We start from the raw sequence: 12159 nt of genomic DNA on the forward strand, positions 1-12159 counted from the left end.
TTTCTAACAGAGGGTAAAGCCCTCCCAGGGAGAAACATAGTGGTTAATGAATGGCAAAACAGGGCTTAAATAATTTGCTAAATGCAGGTCTTTAACCACTTAAGGACCGGACCAATTTGCTGCTAAATGACCCAAGGGGTTTTTACAATTCGGCACTGCGTCGCTTTAACAGACAATCGCGCGGTCGTGCGACGTGGCTCCCAAACAAAATTGGCGTCCTTTTTTCCCCACAAATAGAGCTTTCTTTTGGTGGTATTTGATCACCTCTGCGGTTTTTATTTTTTGCGCTATAAACAAAAATAGAGCGACAATTTTAATATTTAAGGAATATTTTTTACTTTTTGCTATAATAAATATCCCCCAAAAACATATATAAAATTAGTTTTTTTCCTCAGTTTAGGCCGATACGTATTCTACCTATTTTTGGTAAAAAAAAAAAATCGCAATAAGCGTTTATCGATTGGTTTGGTTTGCGCAAAATTTTGAGCGTTTACAAAATAGGGGATAGTTTTATTATTTTTCTTTTTTTTACTACTAATGGTGGCGATCAGCGATTTTTTTTCATGACTGCGACATTATGGCGGACACTTCGGACAATTTTGACACATTTTTGGGACCATTGTAATTTTCACAGCAAAAAATGCATTTAAATTGCATTGTTTATTGTGAAAATGACAGTTGCAGTTTGGGAGTTAACCACAGGAGGCGCTGAAGGAGTTAGGGTTCACCTAGTGTGTGTTTACAACTGTAGGGGGGTGTGGCTGTAGGTCCGACGTCATCGATCGAGTCTCCCTATAAAAGGGATCACTCGATCGATGCAGCCGCCACAGTGAAGCACGGGGAAGCCGTGTTTACATACGGCTCTCCCCGTTCTTCAGATCTGGGGAGCGATCGCGAGGGGGCGGCTAGAAACGAATAGCCGCGCCCTCGTCCCGGATCGCTCCTGAAGCCACGGGAACCGCCGCATGTACCGGGGGGGGGGGTCCCGATCGGACCCCCGACCCACGTCTAGGCAGGGACGTACAGGTACGCCAATGTGCCTGTCCGTGCCATTCTGCCGACGTATATGTACATGTGGTGGTCCGGAAGTGGCTAATTGTATCTTTTTTTGTTTTTCTTTTTTTTTTTTTTTTTTTAAAGTGTATTTTGTGCGTGTACTCGAGAGAGGAGCCGGACTGCAGGAGTTGGGAGTAGGCAGGCCTCCCCCAGAGGCAATCTGCCACCTTTCTCCATGCCCCGGGTGGCAATGGCGGGTGTGTGAGGGGGTCCTCCCACACAGCCCGCCCTACCTGCTCCGCTTTGAAGCCCAACGGGGCAGAGGGACTCCCTATAAGGGAGTGAGAGGATTAGCCCGCTCAACCAGCCCCATTAGTCCTTTGCCTCTCTTTTAGAGACCGCGTGGTCAAAGTGCGTGTGTTAACCCAATTTAGAGTGCGTGTGTAGGTGTGGTGGTTTTTGTGGGGGGGGGGGGGGTGGGCGTACTAAGCACAGGCTTACCTTGCATAGTACACCCACCTGGGAGCCGGGCTGAGACCACCAAACTCAATTCACATGAAGCCGAGACCGGGATCCGAACCTCTAGCTGCAGAGGTGAATGGCTTGCCAGCGCAGTGCCAATCGCGTTGAGCCACCGCAGCTCCCTCTGGCTAATTGTATCTTAAGTGATTAAAAGTGGCCAACATGTAGTCAAAAAGTTGCTCATTTAGAAACAATGGGCCAGATCCACATAGAAATGGATAGGCGCAGCGTATCAGAGATACGCTATGCCGCCGTATCTTACCTGGCTTTAAGTCAAATCCAGGAAGATTTTGCGCCGTAAGTTACGGCGGCGTAGTGTATTTCTGCCGGCGGAATTCAAATCGGCGATTAGGGGGCGTGATTCATTTAAACTTCAGGGACAGCCAGGTTAAATGGAGCAGTAAATCGGGTAGTCTTCGCGACCAAGGACTCTCTATCCTTCCAGGGTTTTAGCAAGTTCACGTGATAGAGCTGCTCAGGTTTTCGTCTTCCCGGTTGGCTAATTTTATAATTCACCACCCCCATTTTCTCCAACACTTCATAGGGACCCTGCCATTTGGCTAGGAATTTACTTTCGACCGTGGGGACCAGCACCAACACCCTATCACCAGGTGCATAGGAACGGACCTGGGCCCCACGATTGTAAATCCTTTGTTGAGCCAATTGGGCTTGGGATAAATGTTCCTTCACAATCGGCATCACTTGGGCAATTCTATCTTGCATTTGGGCCACATGTTCAATCACACTTCCATGAGGGGAACTCACTCTCCCATGTTTCCCTGGCAATGTCCAGTAGGCCCTGGGGGTGCCTCCCATACAGTAGCTCAAACGGAGAGAACCCTGTGGATGATTGGGGAACCTCTCTTATGGAAAACATCAGATAAGGGAGCAGATAATCCCAATTATTTCCTTCCTCGACATTTGTTTTAAGGTTTTATTAAACCTTTCCACTAACCCGTCTGTTTGAGGGTGATATACTGATGTACGTAATTGGGTCACTTTCAGGAGTTTACAAAGTTCTTTGGTCACCCTAGACATAAACGGGGTGCCCTGGTCAGTTAGGACTTCCTTAGGAAGACCCACACGGCTGAAAACCTGAAAACTCTTTGGCAATGGTTTTAGCAGAGGTGTTTCAGAGAGGAATCGCTTCTGGGTAACGGGTGGCATAGTCCATTATTACCAAGATGTGCTGGTGCCCTCTAGTGGACTTCAGTAAGGGGCCAACCAAGTCCATGGCGATCCTCTCAAAAGGGACCTCGATAATGGGCAGGGGTACCAACGGACTGCGGAAATGTGGCATGGGTGCAGTAATCTGACACACTGGACAGGAAGAGCAGTACAATTCCACTTCCTTAGTGATCCCAGGCCAATAAAACCTCTGGGTGATTCTCTCCCGGGTTTTTTCTGCTCCCAAATGTCCCCCAAGAATGTGCCCATGGGCCAGTTCTAAAACCATCTTGCGGTACGGTTTAGGCACTACCAGTTGCTCAATGGTGTCCTCTATCCTCTGTGACACGCGATAGAACAGGTCCCTTTCAATAATGAAGTAAGGGAGGGCAACCCTCTCGTCAGGGTTAACCAACTCCCCATCTATCTTCACTACATTCTCCCGGGCTTTTAGCAATGTGGGGTCCCTCAATTGCTCAGTGATGAAATTTTGTCTGTGCACCTCGAGGTCATCAAACCCTATCGACCACTGTTCCTCTTCTGAGGTAGCAGGCTCCTCCATAAGGACTGGTGTTTCCCCTGCTAAGACTGAGAATGGAAACTCAGGAGAATCCTCACAGTTAGAGGTTTCTGGAGTCGATGTTTCAGGCTCAGAACAACCACCTACTGGTGAATCTGGGCAGTCCCAGAGTTCCCAGAACTTTGGGAAATCTCTTCCCATAATGGCGTCATGTGGCAGTTTGGGAACTAAACCCACCTGGTGACACAAGTTACCGAGGGAAGTTTCAAAGGAAACCGTAGTCACCGGATATTCTCGAGTGTCCCCATGTACACAAACTACAGCCATTTTCCTAGGATGCAAGGTTTTTCCCACCACTAGATCACTTTTCACTAAGGTGACCAGGCTACCTGAATCCAACAATACCACAACATCTTTACCATCTAAGCACATTCTATATAAAGGTTTCTCATTTCACTTTACTGCAGTGCAAGTGGTTGCAAAAAGGGACTGTCGTCTCTCTGTCAGAAAGTCACACTGCATGGGTTCATCACCCGCTGGGCAAACCGCTGCTACATGTCCCTCTTCCCGGCAATGGTAACAAATCAACCTTCTGGTCCTCTCCTGTGGGATGGGTCTTCCAGGCCGCTCTCGCCAAACATTAGCAGTAGTCCTGATAATTCCTCTAGTTGCCCTTGGTCCCTCTCTCCACCCCCATCCCTTGATGCAGTCTTACCTATAGGTGGGGAGGGTCTGGTCTTGGAGTGGAAAGTCTGTGCGTCTCTGGTGGAAGAGGACAAATTCTCTGTTGTTAGGTACCTTTCGACCAGGTCTATAAGTTTGTCTGCGGTTTCCGGACCACCATGGTTCACCCATTTCTGCAGGGTGTTAGGAAGAGATCTAAGAAATTTGTCCATGACTACTCGCTCCAAAATTTTTGGTCCGGACAGAGTTTCTGGCTGCAGCCATTTCTTAGCCAAATGGATGAGGTCATACATCTGCGACTGAGGTGGCTTCTTCAGCTGATAACTCCAATTGTGGACGCGCTGAGCACGGACATCTAGGGTTACACCAAAACGTGCCAATATTTCCTCTTTTAACCGATCATAGTTTTTTGCGTCTGCAAGCTCCAAATCAAAATATGCCTTTTGGGCTTCTCCAGATAATAGGGGGGGCCACTAGTCCAGCCCACTGTTATTTAGGCCAACTCTCTCTTTCTGCTGCTCTTTCAAACGTGGTCAGAAACATCTCCGGGTCCTCATCTGCAGTCATCTTTGGAAATAAGTGTCTTACCCAAAAAGTCGGTATGTTACTGGCCTGACTCTCAGCCTCGGTCTGCTGTCTCTGAAGCTGTGTCACGATGGCCTCCATTTGCTGCTGGTGTCTCTGTTCCAAGCCTGCAATGCTCTCTTGGTGAGCCTGTTGTTGAGCTGCAAGGCTCTCTTGGTGAGCCTGTTGTTGAGCTGCAAGGCTCTCTTGGTGAGCCTGTTGTTGAGCTGCAAGGCTCTCTTGGTGAGCCTGTTGCTGAGCTGCAAGGCTCTCTTGGTGAGCCTGTTGTTGAGCTGCAAGGCTCTCTTGGTGAGCCTGTTGTTGAGCTGCAAGGCTCTCTTGGTGAACCTGTTGAGCTGCGTGAGCCTGTTGAGCTGCAATGCTCCTCTGCAAACCTGCATTCGTCTGCTGTTGCCAGTTGTTTCAGTATCTCCTCCATTTTGGGTTTACTTTAACTGCCCGCGGCACTCCACCGTGTGTAAGGGATTAGCTCGGTAGCGGGGGTGTGTGACCCCCTGGATGGGTTCACTACACACTGAACGACACAGAGAAACAGCCGAAGACGGTTGAAAACAAAGAATTTGGTTTATTCTTCCATCTTGCTGGAAACAATTGCAAGCATCCAAACAGCATAAACAAAATCAAACATAAAATAAACCCTGGCCACTTGGGGTGTCTACCTTCACCACACAGGAACCTATCTATGGAGTCTGGCACAGCCTACTGCTGAGCAGACACTGCTGGTCATACAGCAGAAAAACAAATAGTCTTTTTGATTTCTATCACACAGAAAAATCAACAGCACCTCACCTCTTCAGAATTATTTCTGTTCACTGCTCTCCTTCACTCAAAAAGCCTCAGGATGCAGCAATCAGTAGTAATCCTCTGGATCACTTATAGAGGCCTTAATTACCTCATTCTGAACAGCTGAAGTTTTCCAACGCCCTTAAATATTTCTGGCTGCTCCTGCAGCCGACACCTGATAATAATTGGTATATTGTCTAAACAAGGCAGAAATGTATCTTCCATCTGTGACAACACCCACAGATTTACCTGACTTCCTGTCACAACACATAACGAGTTGACATTAGGAGCGCCTTCTTAAATTATCTGTGTACCACATGAGCACATACTGTAGCCAGTCTGTGGGAACCATAAATTATTTTTGGTTCGGGATCAAATACTTATTTTACTCACTGAACTGCATCTTAATTTATAACATTTGTATCATGCGTTTTTTCAGAATTTTTGGTTGATAATATGTCTCTATCATTTAAAATACACATATTATAACAATTATAGACCCTTAATTTCTTTGTAAGTGGGCAAACTTACAAAATCTGCAAGGGATCAAATAATTATTTTCCCCACTGTATACAGTACATGGGAAAGTTGCCTTTTTTGCCTGTGCCACCTAGAGGTACAGTACATGTCTACTGTGTCTAAAAGTAAATCCGACACAGGAATCAGGAATTACAATTTAGTCCCAAAACAAACCAGTGGCAATATAGGAAATGTTGATTTGATCTAAAACTGTCTACCGTGTAAATGTAAAATGTTCTGTAGCATTTTAGCACCATTTACAATTCTAATCTGCAATATTCTGACTGAGAGGGAATAAAAAGCCCAGCATGTTGGTATGTAAAGCCAGTAAGAGCAAAAAGAGTAGGTACAACTCCTATACAGTTATGAAAAAATTGCATACAGTAATCCTGTTAGTGTAGTGGAGCAACCATAATTTGTCATTTTAAAGATGAAAGAATGCATGAAAGCCGCATAATGTATTATTTTACCTCAGTCAAGTTGTTTCCTTGTAACTTTAGAATCTGGAGCAAGCCACAATTCTGAATTCCTTCAAGTTCAGTAAGATAGTTGTAGGAGCAGTCCAAGTATGTGAGCAGAGGTGTGGTCTCAAGACCTCTAGTGGAGATTAGCTGATTGTGATCCACGACTAACCTCTGAAGATTTCTAAGAGAATTAAACCCACCTAAACCAAACCAAATGTATATAATTAGAATTTTTCTTGTAAACAGTGGTTATTTAACAGATGATTTTGACATTAAATAATTCAAAAGTTAACAGAGAGGAATAAAAAATGCTAACACTAAAGTAATTTTGGCAGGTAGGGAATAGTGGCAAAGAAACAGTATTTTCTGCTATAGGCTATAAAAAGAAATAATCAGAATTGGCTAACATTTCTGTAAACAAAATTACCGAAATATCATATTACATGTAATCTATATAAAGTAAAATACTGCTTTTCATAAACAGTCTGGCTTTAAAACATTATTGGAACACATAATCATTGTTAAAATTTAAATGTAAAGAATCCTTGTAATTTTGGATGAAAGATTTTCTACATCTGCTCACTTATTGCCTAACACATCTCACAGGGAAGCCACCAAAATTCTGTATTCAGTGGTGGGAATTTTTTTTGGGGTTTTACGGTTTGTAATATGATGTATATGTGGCAACAAATTACAGTGAAGGACTGTACAACTTTGCAAGTATTAAGTGCCAGCTTCCAATTGTTCATTTTGTAAGGGGGACAGGCTCAACTGGTATTGGCAGCGGTAAACCATACACAGGGTAGGGACACCCAGGAACAGTTCACACTGGTTTGTACGCACTTTCATTCAAGGCAACAAATAAACACATTTTCAATGCAGGAGGGTTTTGCACAGCAAGTCCATAGCATAAAACAAAACATAAGCTTGTCCAAGCCACTAACTAAACTCTGTTCCTGGCTAATAGGGTGTGCCCCAATGGATTACCCAACACAACAGGCAGCACTTGTTCCTTTTTTTTAGTGTTTTGTCAGCACTCAGCCTTCCACCCAGCAGCAGGCTCCAATAGCCAAGAGAGCAAGAGGGGGGGCATTGAGCATTAATCAGCTCACAAACAAAGGCCTGTGGATAGCAGACCAATAATCAGGTCTGGCTACTATGCTATGTAAGATATGGACATAAGGTAGGATAAAGCCTCCATTCCACATCTTAGTTACCTAGTATGATATGGAATGGAGATTTTATCCTATGCAAAGCTCTACAAAGTCTCTGGGCTTCAGGATCAAGAACACAACATATTAGGATCTTGAGAAAACAAACCTTGTTATCTCCATATCATCCATAAACCCTGAATCCCCTCACTATGTGTAGGTTAAGTGAGACACAATATACCAAAGCTAGACAAAATGTGGCCCAAGGGCCACATCAGGCCCTTGACTCTTTGTCCGGCCCAAATTGCCTCCACTGTCAGCATGCCTCTATCAGCCTGTCAGCTTGGAAGTGGACAGGCCTATCTGTGTGGACTCTGTGGAGAGCATCAGAACTGGAAGGAGAGAGCCAGAGGAGCTGATTGGCTGTATTTTATATAATAAAGATTGCATACTCCCAAAAAAAAAAAAAAAAAAAAATCGCCCACACCATCACCATCACCAAAAGTGACTATATCTATGTGCTAAAAGCCAAAACTCCCTCTACCTTAGATTGATACTGTGCAATACTGTCAATTTAATTACAAGAAGAGGGTGCTAGTACAACATTAGTAGTCTAAACCAGTGGTACCTTTTAGTGCCGTGACTCCTTGATACAATTTTCCAAGTTGTGGGAACCCCCAACAGTAAAATTATTTTCATAGCGTGCGTTGTCAGCACCCAAGGCAAGAAAAGTAATTTGCGCCCTTAACCCATGGAAATTTAGCACTCCCTGAGTCACCTCCACTCGTACTGTTTTAAAATCTCATATGGTAAAATTTTAGGATGTACCACTCTCTCTTTGTTCTACTTTCTTTCCCTTTTACCTCTCGCTATCCTAACTTCTTGTTTTTTTCCCCCCATCCCTCTCTCTAGCTGTCTTTCTTGTTTTTTCTCTTATTCTCTCTCTTTTTCTTTCTTCTTCCCCCTCTTTTCCTCTCCCTTCCGTGTATTCTCTATTTTTATTCCTTCTCTTACTTCTTGGTGGGGGGGAATGGGATGAGTGGCAGTGCTGGGGGGAGTTTTGATCAGTCAACTTAGGTGCTCTTGATTAAGGTCATCTGCTGACCAGGAACAGCCTAGCTGGGTGGCCACAAGCTCCAGAGACAGCCCTGCTGGGCACCTGCAGAAAGGCTGGGAGAGTGGTGCGGGCTTCAGGAACAGCCCAGGATTTGGTGACCCCTGGCAAAACATCATTGACCCCCGAGGGGGTCCTGACCCCAGGTTGAGAACCACTGGTCTAAACACTGCTCACCAAGAAGGTATACACAAAGCATTTGCATACTACGCTACCATATCGATCATTGCTGCTGTTATTGCCAACAATTAGGACAAACCAATAGGTTTGCTTTAATAATTTTAGAAGTATATTCTTAGATTTTCTTTGCTCCCCTGCTACCCTGATCACTGTAACTGGATTCATGAAAGAGCAGGTGACTCACTTCATATGTCATAACAAGGACCTGTACACACGGCCTGAATGTCAGCTGGTATCTACTGTACCAGCCAATTTCGGACAATATTCTGCCTGTGTGTACAGGGTTTATTTAAATCTGGATTTATGATCTGGGCCAATTTGAATCAGCCTAGTCCTTCTCTGTGTCCAACCACTGGCAGCAGTATCTGCTTAGCAAACCCCTAGCGGTGGAGTGCCAGCAAATGTTGCTGAGAATTGCAGTTTGTAGCCACTACTACATGATATGGCAGTAATGTACAATGGTTGCTATATTCCCAAATGAATGATATTCCTGCGCAGCCACAAAAGGTCAAAGTAGAAATGCTTACCGAGAACTAAACAGATTTTTTTTTTATTTTATGGTTTATAATTGATGTTAATTTTACAGAACTTTGCTTATACTTTGTTTTAGCAAAATCCTTACATTTTGCTTCATACATCAATCCGATTGGTCAAGTCAGTTGTAAAACATTCCTATTTATACTGTATCTATGATTAGTATAGAGAAGAGTCTAGATGTTTCATACAATATAAACAGACAAAAAGCGCACTTACTAATTCTAGTTATTAAATTATACGATAACTCCAAACTTCTAAGGTTTATACAGTTGTCTAGTCCATGTATTGATGTAACTTGGTTCTTGTTCAACAGAAGAACAGTTAGATTTTCCAGATCTTCACAGTTAATTACATTTATGCAGTTTTCCTGTGAGAAACAACAAATGCAAGAATTACCAATATAGTAATTATTAAAAGCTTTTATCCCAAGGTAAAATTTTAAGCATTTAGTAATGCATTACAACGTAAACCTGAAATTATCTAAACAAGGCATATGTTTAACAGGAAACTTGTTTATCTGTAGATAATTTGTGCTTTTTTTTTACTTTATCTGATTACTCCATATTTTGTAATCATTTTTTATATACCAATTTGTAGATTATTCCTCTACTGGCTAGCTTTATTTCTAAAAGAGCCCATAAAAAAATGAAAGTAGATGGCAGTACAGGAACAATATAACACCCTAAGTCACCAGTACTGCATTGCTGTTAGGTAAATATGAAATCTCTGCATGGATAAGCATTCTTGTTATTGCTATGATGATGGAAGGCGCAAGTAGGCACCCCCAGCATCAACTCATTTCAGGAAAAACAATAGTAACTAGTAAGATTTTCTGCTCTTTATGATGATTTAGGTTAACTAGCAATTTCCAGGCATCAAGAGCATAGGAAAACGGCCAATAGGAACATGTGGAAGTATGTTATGTTTGTATGGTACACAGTGCCTTGAATAAGTATTCATACCCCTTGAAATGTTCCATATTTTGTCATGTTACAACCAAAAATGTAAATATATTTCATTGGGATTTTATGTGATAGACCAACACAAAGTGGCACCCAAGCCTTTGAAGTGAAAGTAAAAATGATAAATTGTCTTCAACATTTTTTACATAATAATATGTTAAAAGTGTGGCATGCATTTGTATTCAGCCCCCCTGAGTCAATACTTTGTAGAACCACCTTTCGCTGCAATTACAGCTACCATTCTTTTTGGGGATGTCTCTACCAGCTTTGCACATCTAGAGAGTGAAATTTTGCCCATTCTTCTTTGCAAAATAGCTCAAGCTCTGTCAGATTGGATGGAGAGCATCTGTGACTGGGCCATTCTAACACATGAATATGTTTTGATCTAAACCATTCCATTGTAGTTCTGGCTGTATGTTTAGGGTCGTTGTCCTGCTGGAAGGTGAACCTCCACCCCAGTCTCAAGTCTTTTGCAGACTCCAACAGGTTTTCTCCTAAGATTGCCCTGTATTTGGCTCCATCCATCTTCCCAGCAATTCTGACCAGCTTCCCTGTCCCTGCTGAAGAAAAGCATCCCCACAACATGATGCTGCCACCGCCATGTTTCACGGTGGGGATGGTGTGTTCAGGGTGATGTGCAGTGTTAGTTTTCCGCCACACGTAAAAATTTGGTCTCATCTGACCAGAGCACCCTCTTCCTCATGTTTGCTGTGTCCCACCACATGGCTTCTCACAAACTGCAAACAGGACTTCTTATGGCTTTCTTTCAATAGCTGTCTTCTTGCCACTCTTCCATAAAGGCCAGATTTGCGGAGTGCACAACTAATAGTTGTCCTGGGAAAAGATTCTCCCACCTGAGCTGTGGATCTCTGCAGCTCCGCCAGAGTTACCATGGGTCTCTTGGCTGCTTCTCTGATTAATGCTCTCCTTGCCCAGCCTGTCAGTTTAGGTGGATGGCCATGTCTCGGTAGGTTTACAGTTGTGCCATACTCTTTGCATTTTTGGATGATGGATTGCACAGTGCTCTGGGATATTTTTTTTAAAAAACTAAACCTGGTTTTCAACTTCTCCACAACTTTATTCCTGACCTGTCTGGTGTGTTCCTTGGCCTTCATGATGCTGTTTGTTTACTAAGATTATCAAACAAACCTTTGAGGGCTTCACAGAACAGCTGTTTTTATACTGAGTTTTACTATTTACTAATTAGGTGACTTCTGAAGGCAATTGGTTCCACTAGATTTTAGTTAGGGGTATCAGAGTAAAGGGGACTGAATACAAATGCACGCCACACTTTTCAGATATTTCATTGTAAAACAATTTGAAAACCATTTATCATTTTCCTTCCACTTCACAATTATGTGCCCCTTTGTGTTGGCCTATCACTTTAAATCCCAATAAAATACATTTACGTTTTTGGTTGTAACATGACAAAATGTGGAGGGGTATGAATATTTTTTCAAGGCACTGTATATCTGGGATATATGGTATCTGGGGCACTCGCAGGTGTCATATCAAATGTGCAGCACTGCCAGAACATTATTAGTACATTTGGTGCTAAAAGGGTTACTCAAAAAATTATTAGGTAGAATAGATCAAAAACTGTGTAATTGTTTGTTAAGGTAATGTGGGATGAAGCTTTTCTTTTTGGAATAACATACAGTGTCTGTATTTCACAGAAGCACAGCAAACCCTACAGACATTTATGTCTCCTATATAAAAATGAGTGCAGCGCTATAAAAGTAATCTACCTAAATATTATATATATGGCCATTCCTGAGGTAAAGCTTCACTTTACAAAGAATACCCAATCACATGCAAGAAAAATGAAAAATGCATTTTTGTTTGCACATGATTGGATGATGGAAGTCAGCAGTGCTTCCCCTCACTTACTAAGCTCAGGAGCAATTGAATTTACAGAGTGCAACCGTACTAGAAAAGTGCACGGTCTATTTGCTTTTAGCAAATCAACCCCATA

General features: G+C 42.9%; 1 protein-coding gene across 2 annotated transcripts in view; it reads right to left on the minus strand.

Annotated features, from left to right (window-relative positions):
- Positions 1 to 12159, minus strand: part of LRRIQ1 (leucine rich repeats and IQ motif containing 1) — a 264195-nt gene that overhangs the window by 193448 nt on the left and 58588 nt on the right. For both annotated transcript variants that reach the window (XM_040344178.1, XM_040344179.1), the window contains exons 9-10: positions 9439 to 9589; positions 6247 to 6440 (exon numbers count right to left, since the gene is read on the minus strand). In XM_040344178.1, the coding sequence (XP_040200112.1) occupies positions 6247 to 6440; positions 9439 to 9589 (345 nt within the window). The remainder of the gene's footprint in view (positions 1 to 6246; positions 6441 to 9438; positions 9590 to 12159) is intronic.

The sequence above is a fragment of the Rana temporaria genome, chromosome 3 (assembly GCF_905171775.1).
Source record: "Rana temporaria chromosome 3, aRanTem1.1, whole genome shotgun sequence".
Taxonomy (NCBI): Eukaryota; Metazoa; Chordata; class Amphibia; order Anura; family Ranidae; genus Rana; species Rana temporaria.